At 47.2% G+C, this 27,685-nt stretch overlaps 4 protein-coding genes across 6 annotated transcripts in view; 1 reads left to right on the top strand and 3 right to left on the bottom strand.

Moving 5' to 3' along the window:
- Positions 1 to 27,685, top strand: part of SNX11 (sorting nexin 11) — a 393,545-nt gene that overhangs the window by 253,004 nt on the left and 112,856 nt on the right. The gene's annotated exons all lie outside the window — the stretch shown is intronic.
- Positions 6,264 to 11,699, bottom strand: HOXB7 (homeobox B7). Of its 2 annotated transcripts, XM_050327984.1 has the most exons (3): positions 11,613 to 11,699; positions 9,965 to 10,247; positions 6,264 to 7,163 (listed from the first exon to the last, which is right to left on the bottom strand). In XM_050327984.1, exons 1-3 carry the CDS (start codon positions 11,691 to 11,693, stop codon positions 6,910 to 6,912), a joined length of 618 nt encoding a protein of 205 aa, XP_050183941.1. In that variant the 5' UTR covers positions 11,694 to 11,699; the 3' UTR covers positions 6,264 to 6,909. The 2 variants fall into 2 exon arrangements, with proteins under 2 accessions (XP_050183941.1, XP_050183940.1); XM_050327983.1 differs by lacking the exon at positions 11,613 to 11,699 and having other exon boundaries at positions 9,965 to 10,550.
- Positions 12,752 to 14,365, bottom strand: HOXB8 (homeobox B8). Of its 2 annotated transcripts, none has more exons than XM_050327979.1 (2): positions 13,903 to 14,365; positions 12,752 to 13,107 (listed from the first exon to the last, which is right to left on the bottom strand). In XM_050327979.1, exons 1-2 carry the CDS (start codon positions 14,321 to 14,323, stop codon positions 12,803 to 12,805), a joined length of 726 nt encoding a protein of 241 aa, XP_050183936.1. In that variant the 5' UTR covers positions 14,324 to 14,365; the 3' UTR covers positions 12,752 to 12,802. The 2 variants fall into 2 exon arrangements, with proteins under 2 accessions (XP_050183936.1, XP_050183937.1); XM_050327980.1 differs by having other exon boundaries at positions 12,803 to 13,110; positions 13,903 to 14,323.
- HOXB9 (homeobox B9) lies at positions 23,379 to 27,491 on the bottom strand. Its single transcript, XM_050327978.1, has 2 exons — positions 26,984 to 27,491; positions 23,379 to 23,614 (listed from the first exon to the last, which is right to left on the bottom strand). The coding sequence occupies exons 1-2, from the start codon at positions 27,489 to 27,491 to the stop codon at positions 23,379 to 23,381; spliced, it is 744 nt and encodes a 247-aa protein (XP_050183935.1).

The raw sequence follows: 27,685 nt of genomic DNA, 5'->3' as shown, positions 1-27,685 counted from the left end.
GTTGGTTCCAATAAAAAATGAAACTCTCTTTTTTTCGTGGGGAGCTGGAATTCCCGATCCTTCTGAAGTGAGAACACAGCGGGGGTTTCCCTACCGAGGGACTTATTGCAGCCATAAAGTCAAGCCAACACCACGAAAACACTTGAAAAAAGCCCTTGTTCTTGGAACTCAGACAGAGAAAGCCATTGGCAGCAGTGAAGCCTGCCCTGTAATGCTCATGCACACCCAAAATCACATCGGAAAAATAAACCCGACGGAGCCATGAGCTCCAGGACTGGAGTATTTAAAACAACGACCCCCGAAGGTGTAAAAAAATCCCCGCTCTCCAGGCGCAAAACCGCCTGAAACTCAATTTCCAGCAATGTAAGTTTAATTTACCTGACTTCCCGTGCAGTGCATAATAACCTTGTTAATGGGATCCTTGAAAAGAAGCAATAATAATCTACCATTGTTCCATTAAAGAGTGCGGCTAATTATTAACAAAAAGGGGGGAAAAAAGGGGAGGGGGGGGGGAGTTGTGGAGGAGAGGAGGGGGAGGGCAGAGGGAGAGAGGAGCATTGAGGGAGTCAAAATGGGTCCAGACCCAAATATTTCCGCGAAAGCAGCTCCCGGGAAGGGGACAGGGGGGCTACTGGTCAAATAATGTGGGGAAAGCAGGGAGAAGGAGAGGAAAAGGCGAGACGGATCATGTAATGCTGGAAACCAATGCTGGGGGGTGTTGGGAATTACAGCATGGAACAAGTTAATCATGGCTGTTTGGTCAAAAGGGAGAAACTTTTTTTTTTTTTCTTTCTTTTTTTTTTTTTTTCACATGGTCCCTGGACATCTCACTTTCTTCGAGAAAATGTCTCTAGTCTAGACGTAAACAGTTGCCAGGAAACTGTGTGGCAGAAGGAGAAAACGAGAGGGAGAAAGCGAGAGGGAGGGAGGGAGGGAGAGAGAGAAACCTTTTAAAATAACAGACGCGCATTGTCCCTTCAAAGCCTACAGTAACTTAAAAGTGATCCGTCGTCTGCCTCTGCTCCCAGCGCCTTCCCCAGCAACCACCTCAACCCCGCGGCCGCCACTTGACATATCTTTTCCAGACCCCACCGAAATGACCACTGCGAGCAATAAAGAAATAAAAGCTCCTCTGCCTTTTATGATGAGCTGCAAACCACCCCCACCTTCCCCCCCCTCTCCGCGCCTCGCACGTCATGATTACACCGCATTTTACAACATCTCCGCTTGTGTTCGCGCCCAGCCACCAACCAGTCACCTTTCATCTTCCGTGTGCGTGCACGTGGATGGATGGGTGGATGGGTGGATGGGTGGATGGATGGATGGATGGATGGATGGATGGATGGATGGATGGATGGATGGATGGATGGAAGGATGGAGGCCATGTATGTGCGCGCACATGCGGATTTGGGACAGGCTGGGGGATGTGTGGATGTATCAGATGCCCACATCTCACGCATATGCGCCAGCGCGTCCTCTCGCTGTATTTCCATCCTCTTTTAGCCTCCAGATAATGTACATACACGCATTTCCGTGCCTAAAAACGCATCCACCGCCCGCAGCCCGCAGTGCGCCTTGAGGGCTAAGCGCGGTCCGCGCTTTACCCGGGGGGTGCGCTGCGGGGAGAGGGGAGGCCGGACGGGGCAGGGACCTCCCCGGCGGGGCACGGGCTGCGGGGGAGCCCCCCGGGAGCCGCCGCCCGCCGCCGCCGACGGTAGATGGCAGCAGACGGCGGGGAATGGGCGAGCCCCGCAGCGCGGCGGCGGCGGCACCGGGGGGATGCGCGGCGGGGGCTGCCCGCCCGTCCGGCCCTTTTCCTCCCTTTTCCTAAACAAACAAGCGGGATACCAGGAGGGGAGACGAGCCAGGAGACACTCGGACCCCCAGCACACGCACAGCGGGGGCGCACGGGGGGTTCCTCGGTCGCCCCATCCCGCAGGTTCAAAAGACCTGCCCGCACCACCGAGGTGCGCGGGTTCCACAAGTGGTTGCCCACGCGGGGTGTGGGAGAAGAGGCATGAAAGCGTTTTGGAGCAAGGTTTATAAATTAAATTATTTGTTTCTAATTTTTTTTATCTCCCCCCCCCTCCCATCCTTACGAATAGGAAAGAAGAAAACCCGAGCGAGGAGAGACTGGGGGAAAAGGGAGAACAGGCGACTCAACCCGCATTCATTTTTTCCACCCCGTGATTTATGAAAAATGTAACAGGTTCGGGAAGAAATGGCTTTTAAAAATGTCTTTCTGTTTATTACTTCCACGGCTCGCGATCATTTACTCTTGTCCACACAATATTCAGGCACAGTCAGTTTAGATGAGATAAATCGTCACGTCATAAAATGGTTTATGCTTAAGTAATGAATCTCCTCTTACTCAATCTTGCTTCACATGCACAGGCTCTTACATTATCTTATTTAAAAATCACCTCGTAACAGTAGCAATTAGTACGATATTTCAAAACACATTGAAATATTTTGAAAGGGAAAAAAAAAAAAAAGACATTTAAAATGACGGGCATCTCCGGAATAATATTTTCCTAGAGGAAGGCAGGCGTTAAGGAATCAGACAGGAAAGGAGAGGGAGATTTGCACATAACCTGGTGTAGAAAAGCCCCGACGTACCGTGGGGCTGAAACCCAAGCCGGTATTTCGGTCGGGAAAGCCGTAAAGCCCCTTAACACTGCAGAACGCAATTAAATACGAGGAGGTTTATTGCATCGCAACGTCAGCTTCATTTGGGAGTTTAAAAAAAAAAAATACAATGAGAGGGTTGCGCTCTGGGTTGGCTTCATTCTTATTTTTTTCTCTCTCTCTTTTCTCTTTTTTTTTTTTTTTTTTTTTTAATTCCCCTTTTCTTTTTTTTTTTTTTTTTTCCCAACTAATTTCCAGAACCTTAATTCCGAGGACTACCGCGAACTGCCCTCTTCGAAGAAACCACCCACATAATAATGACCCTGGAGAGCAACGCAAAACCCAACTGGCTTCCACACAAACTTCGCCAAATTACTGGGCTCGCCTCAAGACAGGCAAACTGGCAAGTGATTCTGCGAGGGGGAACAAAATAAAACGCGACAACTACCCACAAAGGGTTTGGTATTTTTTAAAAGGCAGTATCTAAAAGCCTCCACCACCGAGCTACTGCAAAATCCTTCATTCCAAGTCTACTATCTCCAGGTGACCTTACAGGCTTAATTTTTATCCTTCTCAGACCGTTATTTCATTCTTCTTTCTCTTTCTTATTTCCTTCCTTATATTTTTTTTCCTCTGGTTCTGACTCTCTTCTCCTTTCTTTCTAATATTTTTCCATTTTCTTTTGCTATTTCTTTCTTTCCTTCTCTCCACTTCTTTCCTTAGCCTTTCTTCCATTCTCCTTTCTCTCTTTATCTCACCTTTCCATTACACATTTTCGGGGGAAAATATCACTTAAACAGGTTTCCACCAGCCCTAATTCCTTCCAGTGCCTCCCTTCTTCATCACCCCACCCTTTTCTTTCTATCCCCCCCCCCTCCCCGGGCAGAAGGAGATGGGGAATGAACTAGAAAAGGCATCTTGACAAACGCATTTTCTCAAAGAATAAAAAATTAAATGAAGAGAAACATAGGATTCCCTTACCTTTTGACGTCCGTTTCTGTGGCATAAGTAAAGTATTTAGGGAGAGAGAGACAGACAGCGTTTGCTTATCTGTTAGCTGACAAATATTGTCCCAACCTGAGAGCCGTCGATCGCCTCTCTGACTTGTGAGAGCGTCTTGCATTTCTGTCATTTGCATAGAAAATGGAGTAACTTCCCTCTTTGAAAAATGATAGCCTCCACTGCGTCCAGAATCTCCTCTGCCCGGCCATTATTACTGAGATTCCAAATCGGCGGGCAAATTAACAGAGGATTTTTTTTTTTTTTTAAGAAAAAAAAATTAACGATAATAATAATAATTAAAAAAAAAATCGTGTGTAACTCTCGTGCCACGCGCGTGTGCGCGGACGTGGGTGTCTCTGTGTGCGTGTGGATGCGTGTTCAGGCGGCCCCCCCTCCCCTCTCCCCTGTTTTAGCCCTATCGAGCTTATACACAAAAGTAAAAAAATGTAAAGAGGCGAGAGCCCTATAGAGGACACTGATCCGACCCAAGGTGCAGCGGACAGAAGAATGGTGCAATATAACCACATGGGAAATAATAAAAAGTTCATGTTCACGGTTAGCAGTCCACATGACCGGCTCTGGCCAATCCCAGAACCCAGCCACTCATAAAGTTCTATCACAAAGTTGTAAATTTTCATAAAACAACAAGGAATTTATTGCATTTCTTCATGACCGGTTTAACAGCAGTCTTTTTCTTAGCCGCCATCTTTTTTTTTTTTTTTTTTTTTTTTTAAACAGAAATAAAGGAATATGAAAAGGGGTTCGGGGATTTTTCCACCCCCAGCCCCCCCCAACTCCTTGGTTGGATTCGTGGGGGGGGGGGCGTTGGAGAGAAATAATCGAATATCTCCTCGCACTGTGAACAATAATAGCCCCCCCAGAATAAAGAGCTTGAGGTTTGGGTTGGCTTTTAAATGGGGAAAGGCACAGTAAAACAGTGGGGTTCGGCGGGATTTTGGATGTCTTTCCCTTCGTTTTTCACGCCGTTGGGATCCTTTCTGTTGAAAGGGGCAATTAGGAGATTTCAGGGAGGGGGGAAGAGGGAAATAAAGGCAATAAAAGCGTGGCCGGGGTGCCCATGCCCTGGGCAGAGCGGAGCCGGGGGGTTCGTGCCTGCTCCGCTACCCACGGCCAAAACCCCCCCGGGACCCCACCCGGGTCCCCCCGCACCCCCCACTACAGCTCGGGGCGGGGTCCGGGGGGGGTTCCACCAAGGTGGGTCACCCCACCGGTAAAGCCCTGCCCTGCCTTCATCGCCCCGCAGCGCCGGAACGACCAGCTTTGCCTTTTTCCCTTGGAATTCTCCCCAATTCCTGCTTGCCCCCCAACCGCAGTGCTCCAGGAGCGGGAGGGGGGCTGGAAATTTCTGGATCCGCTTCTATTCCCCCCCCTCTTCCCCCTCCCCGCTATGCACCCAGCGCTCCCGCAAAGTGATTGCACCAAGGGGAAAAAAAAAAAAAAAAAGGAAGATTCCCCTTCTCTTTTCCCTCCAAGTGGGAATTTCAGGGCGCAAAAAGCCACGAGAGCTGCCGCTCTTTAATAACGGGCTTCCCATAATTAGGATATGCGGCACATACAGCAAATCTGGGGGCGCGCGGGTGCTTGACGTGGCATCTTATTTTGGCTAAAACCTGCTAAAGGATGCGCTGCGCGCCCGCACTCGGGGCATGAAGTCATCTGGGCTGGTGGGTGGTGAAAAAAGGAGAGAGGCAGAGAGGGAAGGAAGGGGGAAGGTGGGAAGCTGCCACCGCCAAGTCCTCCCAGAGCTGGTTGAATTTTTTCCCCTTCCCTGGGCATCTTGCGCAACGCATTTATGGAGTAAATTACGTGGAGCCTCCGCGGGAGGATCCGCGTCTTTACTGCGCAGCCTGGCGATGTAAATAAACAGCGGTGGGAGGGGGTGAGGGCGGCGGATGATGCTCCCCCGCGCAAGTGCTTAAATTTACTCGCCTTTTGTTTGGCGTTGTTGATTTTTACTTTTTTTTTTCCCCTCCCCGCGTTTAATTGCTTTAATTTATTTTATGCGCGCTTTGATGCTGAGCGTTATTTGGTGCTAATGAAAAGAGTTGCAGTCCGCAGCAAAGTAATTGAAGGGAGGAGAGAGAATCTTTAAAAAAAATAATAAAATAAAATTACTGAAGGCACGGTAAAACAGGTTTTCTGTAAATTAGTTACGAGAAGGAGAGAATTAAAATAAGGAGCGGAAAGACTATTTGGGCTGATTGTGGCTTCTTTACGTTCCTCCTTTTTGCTCTTACCTTTCTCAGTAATAGTCCCAGCGCAAGCATAGAGGGAGAGGCAGAAGAGAGACCAAACCGCATTTCGAGAGCCCCGAATATCAATTATATCTCAGTACAGTCGCCAAAACTACTGAAAAAACGAGAATATTTTGAACGGGTTGTCCTTCTCAAAGAGAAGGATTGAAATTTAGGGGCTAGATCGGGGTAAAAGGATATTTTATCTCATTTATTTTGCACGAGGGAAAAAAGGCATTTTGAAAGCCCGTGTGTTATCTTTAATAAGAAAAAGAGGAAGGCACCCAACACCTTGGTGGATTACTGGAGATTTCCTTTTTATTTCGAAGAATAATAATCACAGACAAGGAAAATAATAATAATAATAAAAAAGCAACGCGTCGCCATTAAATAATTCGCTACTTTGATATACAACATTTTACTTAGCACAATATTAATTCCTTTTCTTTTTTCTTTCTTTTTTTTTTTTCTGTTCTTTTTCCGTAGAGACTTGAACAACGAGGGAACCCAGGTAAAAGATACACAGACAAAAGAGCAGAGCAAGGAGAAAAGAACCACAGAGGTTACAGGGAGAAGGAATAATAATAATTCGTATTATGTACAGGACTATATAGGCTAAGTGTAATTTGCATTCAGGCTCTCAGGTCACATTTTCTAAATTAAAGGTGCTAAACACGACCACGTTACTTCTTACCAAAAAGGTACACAGTGAAGTACAAACGGAGATTTACAAATTACTGGTACTAGAGGAAGGCTCACATAGAAAAATGTGTCTATTCTGACTCTAAAGCCACATTTAATAGGTAGATATTCTATTGTACAAAAAAAAAAAAAAGGACTTTAATATAGGTAGTATTTTTTCAGTGTCAGGAAACACAATGTATCACTCCTAGGGTTTTTAATTATTTATGCACTTATCATTTCTCTATTTTTATATATAGTCTTTTTTTTTTTTCCCGTGTGTTTTTCCCCCTTTTCTTCCCGCGTGGGATTCCACCTTTCCTGCCTCCGCCTCTCGCCCCTCTCATTCCTCCTCGTCGTCCTCCGCGTCTGGTTTCTCCTGGCTGTTGGAGCCCGAGCAGGCGGTTTTATTTTCTTTTTTCCACTTCATGCGCCTGTTCTGGAACCAGATTTTGATCTGCCTCTCGGTGAGACACAGCGCGTGGGCGATCTCGATGCGTCTCCTCCTGGTCAGGTAGCGGTTGTAGTGGAACTCCTTCTCCAGCTCCAGGGTCTGGTACCTGGTGTAGGTCTGGCGGCCGCGTTTTCTGTCGGTGCCTGGGAAATAAACGCAGGTTCAGGTCAGCTGGGGGGTTGGGGAGATGGTTTGGGGGCTGCTGGTTGGGTTTGCTCTCTTGCTTTTGTCTTTGGGTGCAGCCTGGCCAAGACTCATCCCCTGCAGTCCCACGAGGGGCGAAATCCTCGCAGGAATTGTATAACCTGGGCCAGCCCTTCTTTTTATTTGACATATCAAGTCCTGCTGCTCGAGGCTTTCCCTCCTCACCTTCTCTGTTCTCAACCCCCCCAAACCACCCCAACTTTAGCTTCCTTTCATCTTGGAAAAGCTTGCAGTGCTTTTTTTGTACATGTGCCCGTGCGTGTCTCGGAGAGAACAACAAAGTTCAGAAAGTTTCCTGCCCTCCTATCCCCGGTCAGACTCTGAGTTCCTGCTTTAATTTTAATTTAGACACCAGAAATTCGGGATGGTTGGTGAATAAATACAGAAATAGAGTCGAGCAGAGTGACAGAGACATCTGCTACCTACACAAATCCAACTATTTGTCCTCTCTTAAAGCTGTCATCAGGATGCCTGCTTGGAAGGTGTGTGATGGTCTTAATCATTTCAGGGGATGTTTTAGGCCTAGGGGTGACTTCTGGGACTCTCAGAGAGGCTTGTCCTCCCAGGCTGCTCTTTTTGGGGGGTGTGCAGATGACAAGTGACTCAACACTTACCCCAGGCTCCCCAGCACCCTCCAGCCGTCTGTGAGCAGGGCTTGGAAAGGGCCCAGCTCCTGATTCCCCCCTCCACCCGACATTTCCTGCAGTCTGATTGGAAATTATTCTACAATATGGTGTTTGTGATCCTGGCTCTGTGTTCTGTGTAAATGCTGTGTATATCTAGAGTGTAACATATTCTTTCCCAGGGCAGTGGGGCTGGTGAGCAACCCTCGGCCTCCCCTCCACACATTCCACCGGACTCCTCTTCTTCTTCTCCCCTTTCCCCCCCCACCCCAGCCCTCTTTCTTTTTAAAAGAAGAAAAGATCCAGTCATTAAAAGGAGAAAAAAGGAGAAATAGCCAGGCTAGCTGTAAAGTAAAAATGTGCAGGTCGTGGAATGTGGGTTGTAAAATCCGCTGAGGGGAGAGCCATAAACTGCTGCTGAATAGGGATGACAACTCTATCTCTGCTCGCTGATGAAATTCCACAACGGGATCGCACAGTGGGCATGGAGCACTGGGAGAGGGGGGCGGGAGGGGGGACCCCGCTTTTAAAACTCAACTCGAGTTTTTCTGATTTTGGGCTCAGCAGATCCCGGAGCATCCAGGGATTCTGAGCATTCGCCCTGATTCCAAAACCACCTCCAATGTTGATCCTCGCAGCGTCACAGGCTAAAAGAGGGGTGAGTGGGGAGGGGGCTTCTTAAATCTGAAGGCAGATAAAAGCAGAGGTGAAGTGTTTACGACCAGAAATATTTGGTCTTTGATAAATCAACTGTAAACGTGGATGAATTATGGAGCAGGTAATGGAAAGAACTGGCCACCAAATAAGTGCGAGGGTAACTCCTGCCTTTATAAGCAGTCACACATTGGCTGCTCGGCTGTTTTCTTTTGCCTCTGCTTCGCAGGGAGGCTGGCCCGCACCCCGCTCGCCCCCGAGGTTTCCTAAGAAGCCCTTTCCCGAATTTTTTTTGGCGGTGGAGAGCGTCTCGCTGGCGGGGATGATGCTCTCAAGTTGCAATCTGGCGGCTGGAAAATGAGCTCACGCCTTCTCCCCCGCTCCCAGCCGGGACAGCATCGCCTTTCTCCCCCCCTTCTTGGGATCACACGAGTGTAAACACCACCACGCGTGTACACGGACACGGCCCGCTCCACTCCGAGGCGGGGCAATCTGTCCCGGAGCTCCAGCCCGGCCCCGGGGCGCCCAGTGCAGCAGGATCCGGGGGGAGCCGGACACTCCGGGCCCACTCCCGCGCCAGGGAAATGGATATTTATTAAATGTTAATTGACATTAATACCCCGAGCCGGAGCGCGGCGGTGACTGAAGGCGGCGGGTTTGAGACACATGTGCGGGGGCAGCGTGACCCGGCGTGGGCCGGCCCCGGACACCCTCCAGCCCCCCAGCAGCGCCACGCTGAGCACCCCAAAGTCCCCAGGAGTGCCCTCCCCAACCTGCAGGGCACCCTGCACCCCTGGGCGGTGATGTTTTGGGGACATAGCTAAACGTACCCCCACCCTTATCCATCCCTCCCTCCATCCCTCCATCCCTCCATCCATCCGGATTCCGGTCGGAGTGTCACGCTTTGGGAGCGGAGCTTTGAAAGGAGGAGGGAATGATGTGTTGCTGTTTCCGAGGGCTGCGCTCAGCTGCGGTGTTTGGGACACCGCGAGGGGCTGGCAAAGCAGCGTTTTGCCATCTAACAGAAAACAAACCGAGCTTGCAAGCACTTCCCATAAACAGTTTCCTTCAGGATCCGTCTCTCTATCTACACGGGGGTGGCACAACCTCCATCCTGTAAATACAGGAGAAGAAGGGGCTGGCCATTTTTTCTGCAGCTCTGCCTGTCCCCTCCAAGACAAACTGCCTTGTGCATGGCACATACACAGCCCCGGCAATACCAATAAATATTTAAAGCTAAAAGGATGGCTTTATGGAGGAGGGCTCAAGGGGGGTGGTGTGTCGCTCTCTGCCTCTCCCTTTTGAAGATGCGTTTTCAGTGAAACGTCATGAAAGGAGTTGGGGACAATTCCCCCCTCCCCCTCCGCCACCCCCCGCGCACGCCATCAAATAATTTACACTCCCCCACCCCTAGCCCCCCTCCCCGACCCCGCGCTCCTTTCTTTAGGGAGGCGGGGGCTTACCTGTGCTCCTCATCCAGGGGTAGATACGGAAGTTACTGTCACTCTGCAAATCTGAGTCCCTCTGGTCCGTTTTGCTGCAGTTCTGCTTGGAGGCATCTCCCGGGCACATCATGGAGAGGTTTTGCTCGAAAGGGGAACAGTGCATGTTGAAGGAGCCGGGCTCCAGGCCGTAACCGGAGGAGTACATGCTGGGGGGCTGGGGGTGCACGGCGCTGCCACTGGAGTAGAGCCCGGGCATGGAGGCGGCGAAGGGAGGCGTGGATCCGGCCCCATACCCCGCTCGCTGGGTGTTGGAGGCGAAAGCGCAAGAAGTTTGCTCGGGAAAGACTCCGGATGGGAAAACCGAACTTGCGGCTTGATATTTAGAAAATAAAGCATTCGCATAATACAATGAACTCATAATTTGGCCGGGTGATTTGTAGGTCGGGACGTTTTAGTGTCGGTTTTACGAGGTACCGTGATATATTACGGAATTAGAGTCCAGATTTACACCAAAAAGGAGCCTTTTTCCTCCCGGCCCTTGTGACGCGCGGGCACGTGGCTGCTGCGGCGCCAATCGCCGCCCGCCCCCTCCTCGGGGGCACGAGACTGTGCGGCTGGATTTATAAAATATGATAAATAATTGATGCGATATAAAACCCTCCAAGATCTATGCTGGAAGGGGTGAAATTGTGCTGGAGTCGATAAGCAACCTGTAATCAGTTTTCAGCTTAGACCGAGGGAGAAAGAGGAAAAAAAGGGGAGGGGGATAAAAAGCACGTTGCTGATAAAACAGCGACTCCCTCTCGGTCTCTCTCTGCTGGAGGAAAGGGAAGGGAGCTCTATTTATCCCTTTATTGATCCCGTCTAAAATTCCCTCCTTCGCACCATTTCCTCGGCTCTGAGCTACTTTTTCACAAGACTGTACATAATTCCCTCCTCTCCCCCCTTGACCCTCGCTCCCCACCCCCCCCCAAAAAAAAAAAAAAAGACAAATGTCTCATTGATACCTAATAGTTTTAGGCTTCTTCTCCCTCCCCCCCAATGCCATTCAGCTCTATATCTAATTTATTCCAGTGCCACAGGCTTTGAGCTCCGTATTGAGCTGGCATTTGCTTTTCTTGTTGCGAAAAATAAAGAGTGTACAGATCCCTTGTTTCGCGTGTCAGCGGTTCTGCAGGACTCAATTACAGTCAGAAGTAAAACCTTACCAGCTGGCTGATTTGCTTTCTGCTGGAGAAGCAGAGAGACCTTCCAAAGTGTGATCTGCCTCGGGTTTGTTTTGTTGGTTTTATTTTTTTATTTTTTTTTTAATAAGGGGATGGGGATGTGCAGAAAGAAAGAAAGTCTTACAAGGCAGGAAAAGCAGACAATGGTGGATGTGGGTCTGGGTTTGTGCTGCTTCTCCTTCCCCAAGGTTATGTGCATCCCCTCTCTGGCCATGGCAGGGCGGCTCGAGAGGCGAAGGAGCAGAGAACAGCTCAGCTGCGCTGCTGACAATGTGGGGGATTTACCGCGAGATGAGTGGGAGGAAAGGAAGGGGGGACCCAGAGCTGGGCTGCGTCTGGAGGGGGCAGCGGGGAGGGCACGGAGAGAAGGGGGAAAGGAGGGAAGAGAAAGGGGAAAAGAAGGGAAAAAGAACCACCAAGCACAAAACAAGCCACGTTACCTTCAGGAAGGATTTCCACACAGCCTCCCAACCTGTCACCAGCCGGGCACTGTTAGGAACAACAAGAAGAGCAGAAGCCATCGCAGTTGCCCCGGCCCCTCCCCTTCCCCAGGGCTCGCAGGCAGCAGCTCCCCGGCCCCAGCCCCTGCCTCGGCCGGGCCCGCAGCCCCCCAGCATCTCTCCGGGCACAGAAGTCTTTGATGGCCAGGGCTGCAGCTCCCACACAATTGACTTTTATTTCCTTTCTATCAAAGTGGTCCTGGAGGAAATGGAGCAGGGTAAAAGAATGATGTCACGGAATTCTCGCTTGTAAACTTTATTGTAACTTTCTTCCGCCGCTTCCAGGTTTAGACAATAGAACAAAGTGATGAAAGAACAACAAAATATATCATTAGTTCCCCCAATAAAGTAATTCACGTATACAGTATACATTCTTTTTCACAGTTAACCTAAAGATCACTTTACAACTTGCTTCACTGTGCGCATGCTAACTAAAGGAGAGAAAAATGCTTTTTTTTCTGGTATTTTTTCTTTTTTTCCCTTTTTTGGAAGAGACATTTAATAATTGGGGAAAAAAAAAAAGAAAAAAAAAGACCGAACCAAGGAAAAGAACAGCAGGGAAAGTAAAGAGAGGAAGAGAGAGAAAGAGAGAGATAACTAGAGCATAAATAGGCAGTTTCATGTTGTTGGGATGTTTGTTTCAATAGCTACCTCTTGTACATACAGATAAACCACAACAAAAAAGGTGGAAAATAAAAATTAAAAATAAAATAAAATAAAAAGTGCACAAATGTAATTTCACGTAACTCCTATAGCATTGAAAGCTACGTTAACCAACCCACCCCCCCAGGAAAGAAGAGAGAGAGAGAAAGACAGAGAGAGAGAGAGAAAATTTCACAGTCATGTTTTACATAAGCTATTGCGTTACACTACCACTAGTTAATAACTGGCAAAAGGCAGGAGAGACCTCCCGATCACTTTTGCATACTGTTCATTGTATCAAAGGATAATCAGGAAAGTGGTGCTTACAGCTATATTGTTTTACAGCAATAAAAGGGTTTTTTTCCTTTCTCTTTTCTATGCATTGTTGTTTTTTTCCCCACCCCTCCCTTACATTAACTGCCATTAACGTGGGGCTCGGGGGCTCTTCCACCCCAGCAGCGCTTGCCTTTCAGTCCTTAAAAATCCTTTTATTTCTTGTCCGCCTTCTGTGCTTCCCCTTCCTCGTCCACCTCCTGGGCTCTTTCCATTTTCTGTTTTTCCAGTTCTTCCTGCTCGCATTTGCTGCTGGGAAACTTGTCTTTGTTGTTTTCCTTTTTCCATTTCATCCTCCTGTTCTGGAACCAGATTTTGACCTGCCTTTCTGTCAATCCCAGGGCATGCGAGACCTCGATCCTCCGTTTGCGGGTCAGGTAGGGATTAAATAGAAATTCCTTCTCCAGTTCCAGCGTCTGGTAGCGGCTGTAGGTTTGCCTCCCCCTCCTCCGTCCAGCGGCTGCTGGGGAATTGCAAAGGTTGGGTGGGAGAGGGGAAGAGGAGAAGGAGGTTGAGAGATACATAAAGCAGGCTCGGGAATAGGCACACACAGCTCGCACACACTCACAACACGCAGGCGGGGAGGGGGAGGAAGAAAGGACTCGCAGGAGCAAAGGCAGGAAGCGAAGAGGGCGAGGGAAAGGCTCCTGGAGGATATTTTAAAAGGGAAGATGGTTATAAAGGAAAGGGGTGATGGTGGTGGAGAAGGAGGGGGGGGGGGGGTCACCCACCAGCCCACCCCGAGCAGCCTGCACTTTGCACACTTATTATTACCCGAAGCACCGCCACAACAACAACAACAACAACAACAACAACAGACTCCGGCACTTTGGGACCCCCGCAAAAGAAAAAAAAAAAAAACCACAACCCCAACCCCCCAAAATAAAATTAAAATAAATAAATAGCTGCAGCCCCGGAGAACCGGCAGCACCACCGAAATCCCAAATCAAACGCAAAACAAAAATGAAGGGGCTTTTTAAGGCTATAAAAGTGCCATAAACTTTAAGGACGCTTCCTTCCACAGAAAGCCCGGCTCACTCAGCCCCCAGAAGAAAAGGTCTCCTTCAGGGTAATTAAACTATAAAGCAATTTACAAGTGCAAAAGTTTACCCCCATAAAGCAGTAAAATACAGTCACCGGGGAAGAAAAAGGCAGCGAAAGAAAGCGAGCAGCCGAGAGGGGCAGAAAGAAAGCGAGGGGGCTACTTTATGGGCTCAGGAAATGCCTCCTCGCCGTCCTTTCCATCTCGCCTCACCTTGCGGTCGCATCCAAGGGAAAAGCTGGGTCGGAGAAGGGCTCTGCTCGGAGCTCTCCGCCTCCTCTCCGAGGCCGCTGGCAGCGAGCTTGCAGTCCGTGTACTGCACCAAGTCCGACTCCTGGGCGCTGAAGAGGCTCTGCCTTTGCAAGGGGTCGTAGCCATAGAAGTTGCCGGGGTCCCCATGGCACGCCACGGCGCAGGGATTCTGTTGGTAAGGGGAGCTGGAGAGCGAGGATGCTCCGTGGTAAAACTCCTGGATCTGGGTCGGATGCTGGAAGGTGCCCCCCGTGCTGGGGCCGTACACCACCGTGGGTCTGCCCCCAAGGTCCTGAGCGAACCCGCAGTCATAGTAATTGGGGCGCAAGGAGTCCCCGGTTTTGTACTTGGAGAAGAGTGAGTTGACAAAATAAGAGCTCATTTTAATTTAAATAAGAATGTTTGGTTCGGAGGAGGAAGAAAAAAATTTATAAAAAAAAAAAAAAAGAAAAGGGGGAAAAAAAAAAGGGAAAAAAAAAAAAAAAAAAAAAGAAGCCACCCAAAGCAGACCACGGGAATCTATTAGCAAAAAAAGAAAGCGCTAAGATGCTAAGCAACGACAGTTTGTGATTTCCAGGAATATAAAAGGAGGATATAATCAAAACTCTAAGCCTGCATGATATTGAATTCTTTCCTCCCCCCCACCCCTAAAAAAAAAAAAAAAAAAAAAAAATCGCCACTTAAAGAGTTCTCGCTTTACATTTCCAAGAAGAGATGCCAGTTCATAAACAGTTTTCAGTGATTTACTTCAGCGCAAATGAGTTGTTTCATATTTTGCAGTGTCTTTTCATGATCATTTGCATCTATTACCAAAACCTCATCCTATTGGCTTCTCCTTACTCCACACGGACTCTGCACCGCATGATTGTGAAAGGAAGAGTGTGAGAGAATAAAGAAGGAAAAGCAAGCGAGGGGGAGCGAGAGAGGGAGAGGGAGCGAGAGAGAGAGAGAGAGAGAGAGAGAGAGAGAGAGGGAGTGAGAGGGGAAGGGAGAAGGAGGTGGGGTGAATATACGGATTAAATATGTTTAACTACCTACATTAATGAGATATCACTCGCCTCACAACAAATCACGTACCTAGACCACCCAAAAGATTGATTTTTGGGGAGTGTTGGAAAATTAAAGAGAAGCGCTCGGAGTCGTTAATTTCAAAATTTTAACGAGGCAGTTTTAGCCTTTTTAAATGTCAGGGTCGCTTTGGAAAACTGTAAAAGAACACGATTTAATTGCTACCAGTTTTAAAAGGTCCTATAAATGTAATTGGTATTTTAATACAAGTTATCAAATCATACAGCTTCTTACCCTAAACATATTTTAAAACAAACGAGGTAGTCATATTTAACATTTTAATGATCAATTTCCTTATTATTGATAAAGGTTTAACTATCACATGAAGGGAATTGCATTTGTAATAGCCCCAAAAAAGGCTGTAAACTGTTTAACAAACTATAAAACGCCATAAAGCCGGGGATGTTGTTGTTGTTTATACCGCACTACATAAAAGCCGTTAGGATTTTACGAGTTCGTTCCTCCACTGCTATAAACCAGAGGTTTCGATTGGACCCGTCCGCATTACAGCGAGATGTTGAGGTGTCAATATTGAATTAAAATGATTATAGTTTTTCATATATAACATTGACTTTTTGTGTCTCTTCCCGCAGCCCCTTCCCTGCCTCCTCCTCCTCCTCCTCCTCCCCCGTCGAGGACTTGCTCAAGATGTGGTTGGGGATGATTGGGAACTAAAAGTATTGTGTGGCTTATCACCTCCCGAACAGAACCTCTCTGGTCAGTAACCGATGGTCCTTCCCCACCTCACCCGCTCCTCAATAACTCCCATTTATTTCTTTATTTCGCCCGATCCTTGGAGATGAAAACCGGGGAGAAGCGGGGGATGGGGCGAGCGAGAGGGAGAGGGGAGAGAGGCTTTCTGTTTTATTGGCATTTGGTAACAACGGTGCAAACTTACCCCTAAGATGCCAACGCTGCAATTTTCCACCGTCTAAACACACAGGGGGTAGATTTTCAAATTCATTTATCGCAGTCAGCAAATATTACCGAGGCGTATTTCAGCTAATAACGACTCCAAACCCTCCCAACCCCAGCTCTGCCCCAGCCTCTCGAACCCCCAGGACGCTCCTGCAAGCCCCTCGCAATGCCAGCTTTATTCTCCAACCCTTCCACCTTCAAGAGGAGTTAAAGACACTCTTTTAAACCTCTATTTTAAATTTTTTTCCCCCTCTCCCTTTTGCCCTGGGTGGATTTCTGGTGCTTCCCATTGCATCCCTCTGCGCGGGTTTTGCCACGAGAAAGGTGAATTAAAGAGGGTTCCACTCCTGCCCGCCTTCAGCTGAGGGACAATTTTCGACCTCCACAGCATGGAAAAGAGGGAAAAGTTGGGATGTTTCTGTTAGTCTGTCTTGCCAGGGCTTTGGGAATAAAAAAAACCCACTAAAATCAAGAGTGGGAATAGGCAGGGAATGAAGAAAGGCAGAAAGAAAGAGAAAGAAAGAAAGAAAACAAGGATAGTAACGGAATAAAACTTTAAAACCATCCTTAGAGAAATAATTTAAGTAAATACGTTTCCTTTATTTTGTGTAGGGATAATTTCAGCCGAGTCTAAGAGCCTTTTCAAGTAATTATTGTTGCTGGAGTACTTGCAGTGGAATAATTAAGGCTTTTTCCCCCCTAAAAGACAAGTTAACATTTTATTTTTCCCAACACTTTTATTGTCGATTGAGCAGATTTTGGTTTCATCTTTGAACATAAAAGCCCCGAAATGGTGCACAGAAGTAAATAGAGCTTTGCAGCCTGGCGTGGGGATGCTGGATGCTGGAATATTCAAGGAAAAAAACCCAAAAAAACCAAACAAAAAACCAAACAACTGAATCGACTAAAGTAATTTCAGAAAAGAAGTTTCTTCTTCCATGTGTATTTACAGCCGCAATCCCATCTACTGAAGTTTGTAAAGCGAAAAATTGCAGGAATTCCCGTTCCTCCCCGGACCCAGGAAGGCGGGGAGCGAAGTTGTTCTTGGAAGTTAACATTTTTATCAAGTGCAGTAGAATTTTATGGTCATGATGTGATGGTAACTCACCAATGCCCCAGAAATCAATGGCTGATCTTAAATCATTCCTCTACTCTACTCGGATTCCTGATGAAAGGAAAATGTTTCTATTATAAGAAAAAAAGCGAGCAGGGATGTGTGTGAGTGAGCCATGTGTGTGTCTGTGAGAGATAATTTATAAATACCCAGTGGAGGAAGGATTTATTAGAATTCAGAGGATTTAAAAAAAAAAAAAAAAAGAAAAGAAAGAAAAGAAAAAAAGAAAGAAAGAAAAAAAAGAACCCCAAATCCTTTCCTGGGCAAACCTGAAGTTTTCACTGTTCTGCCTTTTGCTGAATGCACAAGGGCGAGATTTTTCTTCGTTTCCCTCCTCTCTTTCTGTTTACCTTCGTATTTCATTTTATAGCATTTAAACAGAGTCTGGAGATGCCGAAAGTTCGCCTCTCGCACCAATCTGGTTTGTTTGCATGGCTTTAAATTGTTCCATTCTCCCCCAGAACGCAGCTTATCGGGGAACGGGAGTGTTTTCTGATGGAACTTCGGAGAAACATTTAGTCAGAAAATACCCGTTCACAACAATTGGAGAGAAAACCTGCGTTGGAATTATTGCCATCTTTTCTTCCGACCTCATTGGAAGGATTAGAATGTCTGAATAATTATTTTTTTCCTCCTGCAATTTCGAAGAAACAAAGGCCAAAATAAAAGTGGAGTAATGGATTTAAAAGTTGACATTACTGCTACAGCATCAGTGATGTATTTATGTGCATCCCAAACCGTGGTGGTTAAAGAGCCTTTTGGATTAATTTATTGGTTTGTAGCGTTTAAAAATATTCTTAAACCTATTAAGTGATGATCTTGGGCAAAGAGCAGCAGCATGGCCAAAAGAAGGAGCAGCTATACCAAAAATGACCCATTTTACTTCCAAAAAGCAGATGCTCCTTTTTGTTGGGTGGGGGTTATTTTTTTTCGGCCGTGGCTGGGAATTATAAAACATATAAAACATAGAGCCGAGGAAGCACAGGTCACCCATACGGCAAAGGTAAAGAGCCGGGGGGGGGGAAATAATCCTGATTCTGTGCGTCCCTTCCTCCCCAAAATCTTTAAGCTCTCTTTTTGAGTCCCGCAAACGCAAATCTTCGGGTTTGGGCTAATTAAGCCGCCCTCCCACCTCCACCCGCATCAGTGGAAGACAAAACCCGACCTGCTTTTTTTTTATTTTTTTTTTAAATTCCCTCTCTAAATGAACATTCCAAATAGATGCGCGTCCCACCTCTCTCCTCCTCCCCGCTCCGGTGCTGTCAGTATTTTTAATTTTTTTAAAAAACATTTTTATTATTAATATTATTGTTATTATTTTAAGCCTCGGATAATGTACCCAGGAGGAGGAAAAGAGATGTCAGGTATAAAACGGGGGGAAAGGGCCGTGATTAACCCTATATTTAATGCCGGGGGGGGGTGTGGGTTCATCCAGGGCCCCGATCATGAACTCAAGGACTTTCCGCGCAGGAGCGCGGGGGGGCACGCGCGTCTAGCGTGGAGCAACGCCGCCACCTCGCGGCCACGCGCGGAACTGCAGGAGGTCCCTGGGAAAACCGAGGGGGGAGCAGAAAAACCCGGGGGGGAAAAACCCGCTCGGACCTGGGGAGATAAAACCCTGAAAGCGAGGAAAAAAAGAGGGAAAAAAAAAAATCAACCAACGAGTTTTTTTGTCCGACTCGCAGTGCTGGTTTTTGTTTGGTGGGGTTTTTTTTTTTTTTTTTTTTTTTTTTTTTAAAGCTTCACCATCGCGGCAATAAAAGAGGCAAAGTGGGTTTGCTTTTGAAAACCGCTATTGTTTCAAATTCCGAGACTAAACAATTGGTCATTCTGCTGCCGAGGGGGTCGGGGAGGAGGGGGGAAGGCCAGGGTTGTAAACTCATAAAGAGCTTCCCCAGCCCAGACGTCTCGCCAGAACTTCGAGTGTGTGAGTGTGGGGGCTGCCTGTGTGCGTGGTGCTGCTGGTGGTGTGTGCGTGGCTTGGAATTCTGGTGGCCTGGAATTGCTTTAAAGGGGAAAAAAAAAAAGGGGGGGGGGGAAAAAGAAGAAAAAAAAAAAGAAAAAAAAAAAAAAAAAAAAGAACAAAGGGAATCATCCAGAGCGCTGGATTTTCACGGCATCTGCAAGAGAAGAATAAATTAACAAAAGTCCCTCCCCACCTTTTCTCTTTCCCCCACCTTATTTTTTAACTACCCCTTCCCTTAGGGGAAAAAAATAATAAATAAAAGAAGCAGAGGAGAACTTTGTGACTGAAACAGAAGCAAAAGCATTTACACGTTGGGTTTCCCCACATTCCCAAGTCGTTGGAGTAATTTAGGAGTTCCTGAAAGTTTTCTTGCACTGTTTCCTTTACAGCCGTTTAGTTCCTTAACCTTCAGAAATTTATACCCTATAAAGTTTTATAGCGGTCATATTCTTTTATTGCAGCACACTGCACTGAATTTTCCTTTTTTTATGACAAGTTACTTCCCTTTCTCTCTCTTCCCTCTGTAAGCTCCAAATATCTCTCCTCTTCTTTTGTTTTCTTTTCAGAGCTGCCCCAAAGAAAGGTTTAAAAAAAAAAAAAAAGAAAAAGTGAAATATTGCCCTTTAGAGCACCCATTATGTTAAAAATTAGTGGAAAGAGATTCTTGGTTATATTTCTCACTACCTGCTTCCTGCAGGGCTGAGCAGGTCTTAGGATTTGTTTTGGTTTGTGTTGTGTTTGTTTTGTTTTGTTTTGTTTAATATAGAGATAGACGCACTTTCCAAGCACTTGTATTTCTTCATGAGCAATAAAACGTCAAACGAATTTAGAGACGGAATTATAGGAATTGCTGGTTGAGCCCTTGGAAAAAGGAACCGCGTGTCAAATCCGAGGTGAAGCCGAGAAGGGAAAGCGGGGTGGGGTTTCCCACTGTTTGTTTTGGGTTTCTAATTTTTCTTGAGCCAAGTTTTTCCTTGGGCGAAAGGGGAAATAAAGCAAAGGAAGCAAACCCGCCTTTCACCCCTCCCCGTCCCCAAAGGCTGATGTGGGAAGGCGAGGATTAAACCCTCAAAAACAAACAGATAAACAAGCAAACAAACAATCGACCACCGAGCAACGTAACCGGAGAGTCACCATCTCCGATTTCACAATGCACAAATAATTCGAATAAAAGACTTGGGAGAGCAGCAAGTTTGTGTGGGACCCGGGAAACACTTGCTACTCCAGAGTGGAGTTACTTCCATTTCCTCTGGGCTTTTTTTTTTTTTTTTTTCTTTACCAAAGCAAAAAAGAATTCTTGGAATACACTTTAACGAGCACGAAAAGACAATGAAAACATTTCTGAGATTTTAGAGGAAGTAGTATAACACAATGACATATAGGTGCTGTTGTTCTAAAATCGATTTTTATTCTGGAGCATTAAACATCTCTGGAAAATACATCCGGGCTGATGCTACAGAAAACATTTTTTCCAACTTTTTTTTTTTTTTTTAAGTAAGCATATTTCCTAATAAAATGAACTAACATTTTAAATTCTATTTAAAAACAACCTTATATTGTCATCTTAAAAATATCCGCTCTTTACCACAATTCTAAAGAAAGTGAAAAACATTTCTAACTCCTGTTGGCCGATGGGTTGCAAACATCAATTAACTCACGGAAACGCTTCTGGAAAATATAGCAATGAGGATTTAGGCAAGTCCATACTCAGCACGAGACACCAGGAATAAACCAGCTCAGCAAGGAGCAGATTTGAAATTCATCCATCCTAGAGAAGAACCAAACAAAACTGGATTTTTTTTTTTTTTTTGCCCAGCTTAAACGAGGTTGAAACGTATTTTTCGACCCACTACCTCTTTCTCTTTTATTTCTTTCTTTTAGTAAATCCCACTTTAGGGAAAGGATCCTGCTGCCACCAACTCCGCAGCTCAAAATGCCTCCAAAACAGCTTTTCTTTAATTTAGTTTCGGGACGCAGAGTGAAGTTTGGTTACACTGAACTCCCTCCGGCAAGAGAACAGTTAAATTGGGAAGCCCCCAAGGAGCCACTTCGACCGTGGAAAGTTTTACACGAGAAAGTCCAGGCATTAAAAAAACCCCAACAAACCACCAAAAACCGACCAACTTTCTGAGGAATGGTCTTAAACGCTTAAACTCTGGTTTCTTGTCCAGGGGAAGGGTTTTTATTTTTTTTTTTTTTTACCCCGTGAAGAGGATTTGAAGTGGTGGAAATTTCAGAGGGGCAGCTACTTGATTCTTATCTCTGGGTGGTGGTGGGAGGGGGGTGGAAAGCAGGAACACTTCCCAAAAACGCCAATCTGCCTATCGCTTCTTCCCAGAGCAACCTCTGCTGAGCAGATAAAAGTGTTCTCACCAAACCTGACTCAGAGCATACACGAGTCACTCCTGCACACGGATTTGCGCTGGTTCCTTCAGATACACGGCAGAAAAAAATGTCTTTTCTCTATTTCCTCCCCAAGCTCCCTATTAAAACAAGCCACCTTCCACTCGCCTTGTTCCTAGAAAGCCTCCTGGCAGCTAAATATACAAAGTTTGCACACGAAGAAAACGAGAGAGGTTTATTTCGATATTTTCCATCCACTATCAACTGCAGAACTCTGCGCATACTTCAAAAGCCACAGTAGAAACAGAAAACGAGCTCCAACGTTCACAGAAACACAACCACGAACACAGTTTACAATACCCACCATATAATCGACTGGAACTAACCCCCCCAACCCGGCCCTCCCTCCCACCCTCCTCCCTTCCCAAAACAAAGTTAAGTCTTACAGAGATAAAGGGGAACCAGTCCCGCCCGCGCGGGATGGAGAAACCTCCAGCGGATCTGTCAGATGGGAGAGCAGCTCCGGCCGGCAGGACACGAGACCGCCGAGCTCCATATTTGTGACTCTTCGGGACGAGGATGAGGATGAGGAAGGTGGGGGGGGGCAGCCAGAGGAGCCCCCGGTGCCACCCGTGGGACGAGGTTCCTTCCTCGGGGAGGCCCCGCCGGTGGCACCGGGGCCCGGAGGGGCGCGGGTGGCAGCGGAAAACACGCCTGGAGCTCTCTTCGGGCTTCAGAAAAACCCACCCCAACCCCACCCCACCAAAACCCCACCGACATTCAAGTATTAAAAGCGACTCAGCAAACAGGAGGGGGAAGGAATACACACAGGCTGGGGTTGGCACTTTATCTCTGCAACAGCCTACTGCTTTAGGAAAAGTCAATTCACAATAAATTATAAATATCTAGCGCTAAGAACACAACCTTCCCCTCCCTGATAGCTCTACTAAGGTAGTTTTTTAACTAGAAAATCCCATTCTTCCTCTTCTCTAAAAGTTAGGAATAAGTTGGCAGGGGTTCTTCCGCCCCTTTTTCTCCTAAATAATTTACAATGCGGCTCTGAGAGTGCCCCCCACACACTCTCTCTCGCCTCCCTCCCCGTCTTTTCTCTTCTTCCAAGTGACCCAGTATAAAACTACCAGATGAGGAGGTTTGCCTGTAAAGATCCTACTAAGCTTTCAGGTCAAAGTCACATTTCTGCCACAGCACGATTCAAATAAAAATTCCGCAGAATAAAACAAGCTAAAAAAGTAAAATAACAGGGAAAGGGGAGGGGGGGAAGGGCTTAGGAAGGGGGGAAGCCCCAGTTGGGAGTTGGGCTGTCATTAACCGACTACCCCGGAATAAAGTTGGTGAATTGAAAATGATTTGTTGGGTGCAATTAAACGCGAGTCTTACGAATGTGTCTGCCTTGCAGTAGTTTAATTAAATCGTCTGGTTGCTTGGCCACCTCAAGGCGTGAGTGTGAGTGCGTGTGAGCGCCCGTGAGTGCGGGTGAGGGTGTGTTTTATAGGGAATCATTGTCCTGGCGTGCATAAAGACAGCGAGGTTTGGTGGGGACTTGGGCCGTGGTGGGTTTGGGGTTTGGTTTTTTTGTGGCCAGTTGTGTTTACCGTCCTGCTTTCCATGGAGAAAACGCGAGCAGGGAAAGCTGCAGCTCCAACAGGAGCCTGTGCTGGGTTACACCGCAGGGAGAAGAAAAGAGAGAAATGGGGCGGGGGGAGGAAAGAGAAAAAGAAAACAAGAAAAGGGAAACAAAACCCAGCGTGTGTCCCCAAAGAGGAGCTGCAGTTTTGGCTGAGTTGCCTCCTAAGTGGCAATGCTAAGAAGATTCAAAAAAAAAAAAAAAAAAAAAAAGAAATAATAATAAGCAACATCTCGCATGCAAAGGTGGAGATGGGAAACGGGGGAGGGGGGGTGTTCTCCCTCGTTTCGGGGGGATTTGGCAGCACTACAGGGGGGTTGCAGTGCCACAGAACCCCAGAGAGAGGGGCACAGGGGCTGGGGGGGTGCTGCTTTTCTGCTTTTTCATTCCTTGCCCTGCTCCTTGTTCATTTTCTTCATTTTCATCCTTCGGTTCTGAAACCAGATTTTGACTTGTCTCTCACTCAGGTTGAGGAGTCTGGCCACTTCGTGTCTACGGTCCCTCGTCAGGTACATATTGAATAAAAACTCCTTCTCTAGTTCCAGGGTCTGGTATTTGGTGTAGGGGCAGCGTTTTTTCCGGGAGGAGCGGGCGTGCAGCCAGCTGGCGGCTGGGTTGGCTGAAAGAAAAGCAGCAAGATCAATACGGTGCAGCCCCCGAGTGTTCCTCAGAAGGTTTTAATCACGCCATCAGATATTAAGATTATCCACACGCATATGCAGGGCTCGAGGAACGCTGCCTTGCAGCGGGAGGAGGGGGGGAGGCCGCGGGAAAATCGTTTGGAATCACCAGGGCCGGCACAGATGGTGGGGGGCCCGATCCCCAAGTTCCACGGGCACCCCGTCCCTCCCGAGTTTGGGAGCCGGGGGGAGGACACCCGTGGGCACGTGGGGGTGTGTTGTGTGAGCTCAGAGCCGTGTCCCTGCACACGCGTGTCCGTGCCCACACGTATGTTTGGGTGCCCACACGTATGTTTGGGTACACACGTGCCAGAGCTCCCCCCCTCCCCTCCCGCTTTCCCCCAGGTCCCTCCGTGCCAGGTAAACACCCACATCCACCTCCAGGCTGTCACAACGCCCATCTGCACGTTCGATACAAAGAAACCAAGGCGAAAATTACATATATCTCTATTTTTTTTTCCCCCACGTGTCCATAGATTTACTTCTCCAGACACGCCGCGCAGGAAAAGGGCAGAGAGAGGAGGGCTGGAGGAACCTTTCATAAATCCTGCCCATTTTTTTTTTTTTTCCTTTGCAATGTGGCAAAAAACGGTCTCGATACAATAAACATCCTCTGAGGGCTGCATGGACTCTGCTGCCGGAGATCTGGACAGTGTTATCCAGAGACACGGACATTTGCAGGGCTGGAAATGCAGCCAGAAAATAAATAAAGGGCTGCCCGTCACGCTCGCGGGTGGGAGAAGTTACGTGGGAATCTTGCAAAAAGGACATTCCAGGAATTAGTCTATTCAAGGGGGGGGGGGGGGAGACAACAATTTTGGGGCAAAACCCACCCCCACAGACAGCAGAGTGGCGAAGGTCGCACCCAGAGGTGAAGTGGGTTTAGGGTAAATAATAGAACGTTCACTAATCACATGCAAATATTGGCTGCCCGTGGGGTAACTGAGAGGCGGGAAAGAGTAAAACGGAGGGTTATGGACACACCACGTATTTCTATTTTATTTCCTTTGCCTCCTCTGAAATTATGACTGAAGCCATAAACCTTTACACCAATTAAATGGACCATTATAAATACATACACACACACACACACACGCCACTGCAACGTTTCCTCCACGTAAAATGAAATATATTGAATATTTTTAAAAAATAATCCGGTTAATCTTCCCCTGTAAGTACTGCCTCTTACAAATTTGCACGGCTATTTCCTTAATGTAATTGACTTGATCTAATATGCAGAATTAAATATTAAAGAGGAAGAAAGCTGTTAATAATTGATACTGTTAATCCTGCTACCCATCCTTTAATGGCAGTGGAGGGCTGTGCTTCATAACAGGTTTTTATTCGGTTTGGGTTTATTTTTCGGTCATATTTTGGATCGTTAAAATACATTTTAAATGCCAATGTTGCTTTATCTACTCACTAGACACAAATCCCTAAACAGGAAGGCGAATGGGAAGCGGTTCTGGCACGTCTTTTCTTTAAAATCCAGCGAATAATTTAACAGATTCCTGTGCCATACACAGGGCAGAGATTCATTATTAAGAAATACTTTCAAAAATTGAAAGAGTCAGGGAAATCGGAGGGAGGACTTTCAGCGAAACAGCTTCGTCTTCCAGCCCTGGCAGGCTCTCAACATCAGCCCAAATTAAACTATTATTTAAAACAAAATATGCATCGTAACCACATGCCATGGAAACCACACAGCATCCTCTTAGCGCGGGTCCCTGCACTTACTTATAACTTAATAACGTTTTCTTGGACAAGATTTTTATATATTCAATTTCAGGGACATTGAGCACAGAACCTGGATATTTAATTCTCTCCAATCATTCACCTCACGGTTGCAGTTTGTTCTGGATCTCTGCCCAGTACAATAGAATAGGACTTTCTTTTTGTGTGTGAGTGTGTGAGTGTGTGTGTGTGCGCCTGTGTGTCTGTGTGCGAGTTAAATGATAGGAAAAAAAAAATAAATGTCACCCTAACATCCTGCACAAGGAGGGGAGGAAATCACAGGGGCGAGAATATACTGTATTTTTAATCCTATGGCTGCCATGGCAAAAACTCTTCCACGTTGAGTGAAAAGAAAACAGACGTTAATTCAAAGGGAAAAAAGAATTGTCAGCGCGTCCTGCGCTCCGAGGAGTTGCACCCTCGGCGGGGGCTCCTGCTCTGCCAGTTTGGAAAAGTTCGCCTTTCCCTGCAAAATATTTTTACTGGGAGGGCGAAGCCAAGTTTTTCTCTCTCTCCCTCCAAAGCCCGGGCTTTGGCTCCGCTTTACCTTTCAGCTGGAAACCAGGTACCAGCCGGACCGGCACGAGGGGGAGATGCTGGTTCTGTCTCACTCAAACGCCCTTGCATTGTTATTATTAGCATCACTGGTATTATCATTAGTATTAATAACAGTGCGATTAATTGCATTCCTGGGTAGTGTTATTAAGTATTTTCAAGGCGAATGAGTCTTGTTCTATATTTCAGGGGGGGGGAAGGACGAGCCAGCTCTCCGAAAAAGCACATGCTGAAGTTTAAGCGTTTCCCCAATCTGGCTACATTACAAATAAAAGCTAATATAAAAGCTAATTAAGTTGGAAGCGGCCCCCCCCATCCCTTTTTTTTTTTTTTTACTAGGAAGGAGCGTGGCTTTGAAATATTCATACCGGGAATGGTCGCATTTACCAAACAAACAATTAAACCCACGAATACACAAGCAAACCCGAGGAATAGACGCCAGGCAGCAGCACCGAAGCCCGGGAGGAGCTGAGGAGGGAGCGAGGGGGCCCCGCGCCTGCCGGGGTGCACCGGGCACGGCAAAGCCCCCGCTGCTCTTCACTTCCCACCCCCCCCACCGCGAACTTTTCCTCGGCGATTTCGCCTCTTTCCCCCCTTCTCCTCCTTCTCCCTCGACCGCCGCCCCCTCGCCCTTCTCCCCGACATTCCCTGGCTCCCCCATCCCTTCCCTTCCCGTCCCTTCCCTTCCCCAGCTCCCGCACCCGCGCCTCTCCTCCCGCTTACTAAAGCGTCTCTGCTGCCGGAGCCAGCGCTCTGTAGGAAAGAGGGTGACTCGCTCCAGCTTTTGTCCGCTCTGGACTCGGTTTAAGCCCAGAGACGACGCTCATTTTTATTTTTATTTTTATTTACCGGCAGAGACAATGCCACCCCTCTCCCCTCCCCACCTCTCCCCTTAGGTTGGCATCAGCAAGCTGAGACTTTTCTTTAAGCCCTGATTTTAAACTTTACGCAGCATTGTCCCCTTTTATTGCACCTCCTCCAGCTTTTATACTGTTTACTTCCTCACTTTTATAACTTACTTTGATCTGTCCTGTCTTTGTCTTCGCTTCCTTCACAAACTTTATTGTCCTCGAAGCTGGGCCTTTGATTGGAAACGATCCCTTCCCTTGCAGCAGAAGTTTCTAAATTGTACTCCTGTGTTCCCTGTTTATGGACATCCCCGGGACGGCCCAGCAGCGGCTCTGCCTTAACAGATCCCTGCCCGGGGAGGTTCTCTGCTCTGGGTACTGGATCCAGCCAGCTCCGTAGATACCTGCTCTCAGATGGGACGCTTTGATGTTGAATATATGGATGGTAGACGGCAGGAAGGGTACCAGAAGAATGTGGATTCAAAGGAGTCCAGGAGGCGCTGAAAACTGGAGGTTTTGGCTGGAAACTACAGGAGGGGAATTCTAGATGCTCATTGTGCCCAGCTTGCCTGGAACTCGTATATTGCCCAGATGAAAATTTAGCTGAAGGCGAGTCTTCACTCTCATGACTTATAATAGAGTCGACATAATAATTGCTAAGAGTCCCAGAAATGGACATTCTCAGACATCATACAAAGCACGGTTCAATGAAGGGAAAAAAATATATAGGACAGATCTAGATTTGTACTCTACCCCCTTCTCCAACTTCCCAGCCAACAAAGTACAGTTGGGCTGCTGTGTTGTGAGCTCCCAGCAAAATGATTGGTCAAACTTTTTTCGTGTGCCTGATAAAGCGTCAGTCTCGGCGTAAAT

The sequence above is a fragment of the Myiozetetes cayanensis genome, unplaced genomic scaffold (assembly GCF_022539395.1).
Source record: "Myiozetetes cayanensis isolate MyiCay16 unplaced genomic scaffold, myiCay2020 scf35, whole genome shotgun sequence".
Taxonomy (NCBI): Eukaryota; Metazoa; Chordata; class Aves; order Passeriformes; family Tyrannidae; genus Myiozetetes; species Myiozetetes cayanensis.
This window is presented reverse-complemented; position numbering and strand designations above follow the sequence as displayed.

Coding starts and splice junctions, on each gene's coding strand:
- HOXB8 (XM_050327980.1), bottom strand. CDS start 14,323: ATGAGCTCTTATTTTGTCAACTCACTCTTCTCCAAGTACAAAACCGGG. Junction 13,111..13,902: donor CCCTTGGATGCGACCGCAAG/GTGAGGCGAGAT, acceptor GCAATTCCCCAG/CAGCCGCTGGACGGAGGAGG.
- HOXB9 (XM_050327978.1), bottom strand. CDS start 27,491: ATGTCCATTTCTGGGACTCTTAGCAATTATTATGTCGACTCTATTATA. Junction 23,615..26,983: donor CAAAGACAGGACAGATCAAA/GTAAGTTATAAA, acceptor CTTTTCTTTCAG/CCAACCCAGCCGCCAGCTGG.
- HOXB7 (XM_050327983.1), bottom strand. CDS start 10,364: ATGAGTTCATTGTATTATGCGAATGCTTTATTTTCTAAATATCAAGCC. Junction 7,164..9,964: donor CCCCTGGATGAGGAGCACAG/GTAAGCCCCCGC, acceptor TTTATTTCCCAG/GCACCGACAGAAAACGCGGC.